General features: G+C 43.1%; 1 protein-coding gene across 2 annotated transcripts in view; it reads left to right on the forward strand.

The window, feature by feature from the left end:
- LOC115165431 (Krueppel-like factor 15) overlaps positions 1-7,667 on the forward strand; it is a 12,826-nt gene extending 5,159 nt beyond the window's left edge. For both annotated transcript variants that reach the window (XM_029718532.1, XM_029718531.1), the window contains exons 2-3: positions 1-526; positions 6,201-7,667. The exon at positions 1-526 is cut by the window's left edge and continues 740 nt beyond it. In XM_029718532.1, the coding sequence (XP_029574392.1) occupies positions 1-526; positions 6,201-6,369 (695 nt within the window). In that variant the 3' untranslated portion in view covers positions 6,370-7,667. The remainder of the gene's footprint in view (positions 527-6,200) is intronic.
- The last annotated feature ends 1,151 nt before the right edge of the window (positions 7,668-8,818 follow it).

Raw genomic sequence — 8,818 nt, forward strand, 5'->3', positions numbered from 1 at the left:
GTGGGATTAAACAGGAGGAACCTGCTGAAATACCAGTCTCAGGGGAGGGGTCTGGCTTGACGCCTGTCATCTTGCAAATTCAACCAATCCAGATTAAGCAAGAGCCCAGCCCAGGTGTGATACCAACACCAGTACCACCGCAGACCACCCTGCCCTCCTCAGACATCAAAATCGCCCAACTCCTGGTCAACATCCAGGGCCAGACGTTTACCCTGGTGCCCCAGCTGGTGTCTCCAGCTAATCTCAATGGTACATCTTCCAAATTTGTGCGCATCGCGCCCGTACCCATCGCCGCCAAGCCCCTGGGTCTCAGGGAGGGTGGGCTTGCAGGTGGCCAGGCTGCAGGGATCCTGGTGGGAGGACAGAAGTTCCAGAAAAGCTCAGTTACGGACCTTATAAAAATGCATAAGTGTACTTTCCCTGGCTGTGCCAAGATGTACACTAAGAGTAGCCACCTGAAGGCCCACCTGAGGAGGCACACGGGGGAAAAGCCCTTCGCCTGCACCTGGCCTGGCTGTGGATGGAGGTGAGTGGGTTCAAGACACTGTGTAGGTCGTGTTCGAGTCAGACTTCACGGGTGGATCTCATAGGTCTACAGAGTGTGTGGTTATTCATGTGACTACATACACGGCAGTGACAGTCAGTGAGTACAACAGGGGATGTTTAGCTGTGATGGTCCAACAATGTATGACAATTTAGCGATACCAGTCCATGTTTTAGTTGGAGAAGCCACAGAGTATACAACTATCTCTGTTGACTGTGGTTGGATTATCTGAGATAGATTGATTCCTTCCCGAGGTTAACAGGGATATCAACTTCCTTCGCTGGCTGATATTATCACAGAGCGATACGAAGCCATTCAAAGCCAATCCCACCAGCTGCTCTGAAAAACACAGATATTAATTTTATGAGAAAAATATAAATACTTTTCCAAGTTGTGCGTTAGCTCAATTAGATATGATGGAGAACTAAAATGATTAGTGTCACTCATAATGAATGCTCTCCACCCCTCTCATGCACTCTCGTTGGCTCCATATCTCTGTGTTTTCTTCTATTGCAGAGTTTTGAGATTAGATAAGGCCTTTGAAGTGTGGGCAGACTTTGCCCCCTCTAGCTGTCTCTCTGTTTGCTCTCCATCTGCACTCAGTTACACTCTTGCAGAATCAAGTTCAAAGTTTTGGTAGCAGCACTAACTTTATGGCATAATGAATGACTTTATGGCATACTAATTTGATTATTATCCATGATATATTAGTGGGCCAAAGGAGTTTGTTTCTGTGTTTCACAGCAAGCATAAAGCATAGATTTGTCCCATATTATTCATTCCCCATCTCCCTGACCTCTCCACACAATGTGGTTGCACAACTAAACATAAAAAGCTCAGTGTGCCCGTGGGAACAGTTGGTGAGAAGGTCTCTAGTCCGATAAGATTGGCGGTGCTCAGCAGTCCTGTGGTCTTATCACAGTGACCTGGATTAGCCCCAACACATGACTGCCCTGGGCCTGTGGTATCCCCCCCTCGCCACCCCACAGGGCACAGTGTGGCCTTCAGAAACTGTTCTCTGTCTGAGGGACCCTCGCTCCTCCTCCCTCCTCTGCCTCCACCTCCTCCTCCTCTCCTCCTTGTCAGGAAATGGAAGTGAGCTTGGGAAATATGCACCTCCAGCCATCTGTCATTTGAGTGCCTTGTGTTGTAACGAAATAAAGTGTTTTTGACATTCCTCTGGTTCTCATCATGCCCATAAAAACCAAATGACACATTTACTGTACAGTTGGCATTCCTCAGGCATCTCCATTCTCCTCACACACGTAATGCATACCCACATGTACACAATATATACACAATGCATACCCACATGTACACAATCTATACACAATGCATACCCACATGCATGCATACAGGCAAGCATAGGTAGACACAAGCACGTTCAAACTGGGTAAAGATCTAAATGTGAACACTGATATGGCGTTTCTAGTGGACTGTAGATTTGAACCCGAGCAGTTTATTGTGAAAACACCATGATGTTCTGAAATAAGGGTATGTCTTGTTTTTAAACCCTGTTCACCTTACAGTAAATACAAAAATATTTTAAAAACAAGATATATTGATATTCCTTAGTGTCCATTCTTCGAACTTGGAACTTCAAGTGCTTTATGATTGCTGCTTACTGTATTCTGTAATAGTAGCTTTATGAAGGTCCAAAGAGCTGGATCGTTGTGTGGAATTGGAGGCTCTTATGCAGTAACACTGTCGCTACCTGTTGACTGACATTAGTTACAGTAACACTGTCGCTACCTGTTGACTTATATGAGTTACAGTAACACTGTCACTACCTGTTGACTGACATTAGTTACAGTAACACTGTCGCTACCTGTTGACTGACATTAGTTACAGTAACACTGTCGCTACCTGTTGACTTACATGAGTTACAGTAACACTGTCGCTACCTGTTGACTGACATTAGTTACAGTAACACTGTCGCTACCTGTTGACTGACATTAGTTACTGTAACACTGTTGCTACCTGTTGACTTACATGAGTTACAGTAACACTGTCACTACCTGTTGACTTATATGAGTTACAGTAACACTGTCGCTACCTGTTGACTGACATTTGTTACTGTAACACTGTCGCTACCTGTTGACTTACATGAGTTACAGTAACACTGTCGCTACCTGTTGACTGACATTAGTTACAGTAACACTGTCGCTACCTGTTGACTTACATGAGTTACAGTAACACTGTCGCTACCTGTTGACTTATATGAGTTACAGTAACACTGTCGCTACCTGTTGACTGATATGAGTTACAGTAACACTGTCGCTACCTGTTGACTTATATGAGTTACAGTAACACTGTCGCTACCTGTTGACTGACATGAGTTACAGTAACACTGTCGCTACCTGTTGACTGACATTAGTTACTGTAACACTGTCGCTACCTGTTGACTTACATGAGTTACAGTAACACTGTCGCTACCTGTTGACTTATATGAGTTACAGTAACACTGTCGCTACCTGTTGACTGACATTAGTTACAGTAACACTGTCCTTCCCTGTTGACTGACATTAGTTATAGTAACACTGTCGCTACCTGTTGACTGACATTAGTTACAGTAACACTGTCGCTACCTGTTGACTTACATGAGTTACAGTAACACTGTCTTTCCCTGTCCTTCTCTCAGCACATATCAAAGCTGCAGGCTAAAGTTAAATCTAGACTTGGTTTCCTCTATCCTAATCACTCCTCTTTCACCCCAGCTGCCAAACTAACCCTGATTCAGATGAACATCCTACCCATGCTAGATCACGGAGACATCATTTATAGATCAGCAGGTAATTGTGCTCTCGAGCGGCTAGATGTTCTTTACCATTCGGCCATCAGATTTGTCTACAATGCTCCTTATAGGAAACATCACTGCACTCTATACTACTCTGTTAACTGGTCGTCTCTGTATACCCGTCGCAAGACCCACTGGTTGATGCTTATTTATAGAACCCTCTTAGGCCTCACTCCCCCCTATCTGAGATATCTACTGCATCCCTCATCCTCCACATACAACACCCGTTCTGCCAGTCACATTCTGTTAAAGGTCCCCAAAACACACACATCCCTGGGTCGCTCCTCTTTTCAGTTCGCTTCAGCTAGCGACTGGAACGAGCTGCAACAAACACTCAAACTGGACAGTTTTATCTCAATCTCTTCATTCAAAGACTCAATCATGGACACTCTTACTGACAGTTGTGGCTGCTTTGTGTAATGTATTGTTGCCTCTACCTTCCTGCCCTTTGTGCTGTTGTCTGTGCCTAATAATGTTTGTACCATGTTTTGTGCCGCTACCATGTTGTGTTGCTACCATGTTGTTATGTTGTGTTGCTACCATGCTGTGTTGTCATGTGTTGTTGTTGTCTTAGGTCTCTCTTTATGTAGTGTTGCGTTGTCTCTCTTGTTGTGAAGTGTTGACTTGCATGAGTTACAATAACACTGTCCTTCCCTGTTGACTTGCATCTGTAAGTGATCATTCATTATGTTTACAGGAAAGAGTTTAGGATACATTTAGTTCTTGTAATTCACCACAGTAAGTCCCACCGCCCCTTCTTTTGGTCCTTGCCAGCGTCTTGTCAGTGATTATTGTATGCTTCAGGGCTGAGTTCAGGAACAAGCTCGAACAGAGCCATAGTGTAGCCTAACTAAGCTGTGGAGGCTGTAGCTGGGGCATCAAGGCTCCCCTCCACACACCTGGGCATCCCACCCTGCCCAACAATGGCTCCACAAACAGCCTTACCCAGGCTCTCATAAGCCTAACCTCTGTCATCCCCTAACCACTGCGTATAACACCGTTTCATATAACAGTCATCTAACATAGCCTAACCGTTTCATATAACAGTCATCTAACATAGCCTAACCGTTTCATATAACAGTCATCTAACATAGCCTAACCGTTTCATATAACAGTCATCTAACATAGCCTAACAGTTTCATATAACAGTCATCTAACATAGCCTAACAGTTTCATCTAACAGTCATCTAACATAGCCTAACAGTTTCATCTAACAGTCATCTAACATAGCCTAACAGTTTCATATAACAGTCATCTAACATAGCCTAACAGTTTCATCTAACAGTCATCTAACATAGCCTAACAGTTTCATATAACAGTCATCTAACATAGCCTAACAGTTTCATATAACAGTCATCTAACATAGCCTAACAGTTTCATATAACAGTCATCTAACATAGCCTAACAGTTTCATATAACAGTCATCTAACATTGTCTAACAATTTTATACAGGGAAATACTTCATATCAACTTCCAGGGAGAGATAGTAGTAATGTGTTAGGATTTTAACATAGCAGAGACAATTAGTTCAGTTAAGCTTGTCCCACATGTATTGCTTATTGGCTTAGACAAGGATAGGGTGAGGCTGTTTCAGTCAGAGATGAACTGTAGCCATCATGTCTCAACAGGAAGGAGTTATATCAGAGTTTCAGCTTGGGGGTATAGCGAGTGCTGACACATGTATAGTACGACACAGCTTTGGTTTCAGAAGTGGGGGGCGACATTTAAAAAATAAATCTATCATGTTTTTATCCGGTTGGATAAAAAACTCCAAACAGCCTTCCCGACCGCTTGGAGACATCCCTATGGTCCTAAAGCATACCGTTGCCTCGTTTTGTATCACATTCCAATGATAAATGCAATTTCAGAATATAGGGGGGACGTGGAATGGAAGTAGCAGATTGAATAGAGTCCTACATTTCTTGTAAATAGCTTTTCCTTCTTATTTTTGGGGGGGGGGGGGTTCTCTCATAAAAAAATTTAAGATACGATTTGAGAATCTTAAAAAGGTTTTGTTATGCAAAGTATTTTTACGCTTTGAGGTTTGAATTAATTGTTGTTGACGTACCTGCCTATCGTTAACGCTGTATGATGAAATTATCTTCTCATCACCGAGGGAGTTTTTACTATGTACTTCTTCAAACCAAAAAATGACTATTAGTACTCAAACGTTCATGTTGACATACTGATCATTTCGCTACACCGCAATAACATCTGCTTATTATGTGTATGTGACCAATAAAATGTGATTTGATTTGATTTTGAATCATGCCATTCTAAGCTATTGGTAAGATGTTTTAACACACCATCAGCTTGGGGCTGTAACGAGTGCTGTGTAGTACAGATGTAGAATACTATGTAATATTACAATAGAGGTAGATGAGGTTTCCTAATGTCAGAGTCACATCCCCAGAACCAGTTCGTTTTAAATACAGTGGCAGATTAGTTTTTTTGGTTCACTTCTGGCCATACAGGAAAATCCTCTGTTGATAATGAGGCCTAGTAATACTTAACCATTTCACTACCATGTTATGCATGTGTAGCACCTGTTCCATGTGTGTACTGCATGTGTGTACTGCATGTGTGAGTGCATGATGAAAGACCATGTTACCATGCAGGGATTCTTATTCATCCATCTCAATAGCACAGTTGCTTCATGATTCATGATGAGTGTGTATGGAATTAATGTTTTAAGATGACTTTACATTACTTTAATCAATGTGTTGGGTAGAGATATAATATGGATAGAGTGTACTGGTGTAGTCAGACAGAGAGAGGGGGCCTTTTACCTCAGGGTGTTATGGGAAACTGTGGCTCTGATATAGGTTGTCTGATGTGCTCTGGGTCTGTCTGTCTCAGGTTTTCGAGGTCAGACGAACTCTCCAGACACCGGCGCTCTCACTCTGGAGTGAAGCCTTATCAGTGTCCCATCTGCGAGAAGAAGTTTGCCCGCAGCGATCACCTGTCCAAACACATCAAAGTCCACCGCTTTCCAAGAAACAGCAGGACAGTGCGATCCGCAAACTGAGCACATTGACCTCCCGGTCCTGCTAGACTGAGGCCACGCCACAGGACACATGCAGAGACAGAGAGAGAATGTTTGTGAGAGAGAGAGTGAATGAATGTGGGAGATTGCTTACAGCAGAGGGGACAGTGGAACAGACAGAATGAATGTGGGAGATTGCTAATAGCAGAGGGGACAGTGGGACAGGCAGAATTAATGTGGGAGATTGCTAATAGCAGAGGGGACAGTGGGACAGGCAGAATGAACGTTCAAACAACAGTTAAGGGAGAGAGTGTTTGAATGTTTTGTTTGTTTATGTGTGTGTGTGACGCACATTGGTGGTACTGTGATAATTTATTGAGTAATGCAGAGACTCAAAAGAGAAAACATTTTGAAAAAACAAGAACTGTTACATAACATGACATCTTCACTGGTGCATGATGGGAAGTTCAGTGCTTTAGCGGGATTTACACTTAAAAGCAATGTTCCCGCGTTCGCGGAGACTTAATTCACAGTAAACGCTGCATATGCCGGCTCAATCAGAAATTACTTTTAAATTTCAATGTCGCTATAGCACTGAACTTCCGCAGCACAGATTGAATTGAGTCCTACGTTTCTTGTAAATAGCTTTTCTTAATTTTTTTTTGGGGGGGGGGTTCTCATAAAAATGTTTAAAATACGATTTCAGAATAGAGGTTTTGTTATGCAAAGTATTTTTACACTTTGAGGTTTGAATTCATTGTTGATGTACCTGCCTATCCTTAATGCATCAACATTCCTTCTGCTATATGATGAAATTATCTTCTCATCACCGAGGGAGTTTTTACTATGTACTTCTTCAAACCAAAAAATGACTATTAGTACTCAAACGTTCATGTTGAACTACTGATCATGATCAGAATCATGCCATTATAAGCTACCGGCAGCATGTGGAGGCTGTCTCCTATTTTCACCACGGGAGCAATATGACGACTCATGCCTGGTAAAGGCTGGATCAGCTAACAGTGAACAGCCAACTGCAGAACAACGAGGTGCAGCAAAAAATATTTCATGTTTTATGGTGTGTTGTTTATATGTGAACCGACTGGCTTTCTGATCAGTATTGAAGACATTGAAGAACCTTTCCTTTTGTATGTTTGTATACATTAGCTGGAGGAGCTGTTATTGTCATTTTCTTTCATTTTGTGTTATGTCATTGGCTCTTAAAGCTGTCCTTCTCTGGGGCCAATATGTCAACTAAGTAGGCCTACGTAGTATCTGTTTGAATATAATGATAACACTTAACCCGTTGGTGACTGTATTAAATCTTCATAGCACATAAGCATTGAATGCCTGGCCTGCCATGTTGTATACAGTGTGTGGATGTCAGTGACAGTCGATCAATGTACCGTTTCAAACAGTACTGGTAGAAGCTACAGTATGAAGGACTCAAACCATACACTTCAATGTCAGTCTAATCAATGCTTTCAGTAAAATAGTTGAACTATGTTTTTTAGGGATTCTTGAAAAACTGCAGCTACAGTAGCCTGAGGTAAGTCTCCTCGATATCAACACAATAGTCTGCCTCGTGTCATCAATGCATGGTGCTGAAGCACCCTACAGTGTTTCAAACTGGAACAACCTCCAAAAGCCTTTTTAGCAGACAGACAGCAGTGCCAACATAGCCAAGCTTCCTGGGCTGTTACATTTCATCTGGAGGATCTGGAAATGCATGGTGCTTTATTCAGGAGGCAGGTAGCCTAGTGGTTAGAGGAGGCAGGTAGCCTATTGGTTAGAGGAGGCAGGTAGCCTAGTGGTTAGAGGAGGCAGGTAGCCTAGTGTTTAGAGGAGGCAGGTAGCCTAGTGTTTAGAGGAGGCAGGTAGCCTAGTGGTTAGAGGAGGCAGGTAGCCTAGTGGTTAGAGGAGGCAGGTAGCCTAGTGGTTAGAGGAGGCAGGTAGCCTATTGGTTAGAGGAGGCAGGTAGCCTAGTGGTTAGAGGAGGCAGGTAGCCTAGTGTTTAGAGGAGGCAGGTAGCCTAGTGTTTAGAGGAGGCAGGTAGCCTAGTGGTTAGAGGAGGCAGGTAGCCTAGTGGTTAGAGGAGGCAGGTAGCCTAGTGTTTAGAGGAGGCAGGTAGCCTAGTGGTTAGAGGAGGCAGGTAGCCTAGTGGTTAGAGGAGGCAGGTAGCCTAGTGGTTAGAGGAGGCAGGTAGCCTAGTGGTTAGAGGAGGCAGGTAGCCTAGTGGTTAGAGCATTGGAATAGTAACAGGAAGGTTGCAAGATCATATCCCTGAGCTGAGGTAAAAATCTGTCGTTTTGCCCCTGAACAAGGCAGTTAACCCACTGTTCCTAGGCCATCATTGAAAGTAAGAATTTGTTCTTAACTGACTTGCCTAGTTAAATATAGATAAATTCATTTAGTTACTTCCTCTGGAACACGTGAAGAAGTAAATGGTGGTAGAAATCTTAGCCTCCATACACATGTTCTACAGTCACCT

Source organism: Salmo trutta, chromosome 28 (assembly GCF_901001165.1).
Source record: "Salmo trutta chromosome 28, fSalTru1.1, whole genome shotgun sequence".
NCBI lineage: Eukaryota > Metazoa > Chordata > Actinopteri > Salmoniformes > Salmonidae > Salmo > Salmo trutta.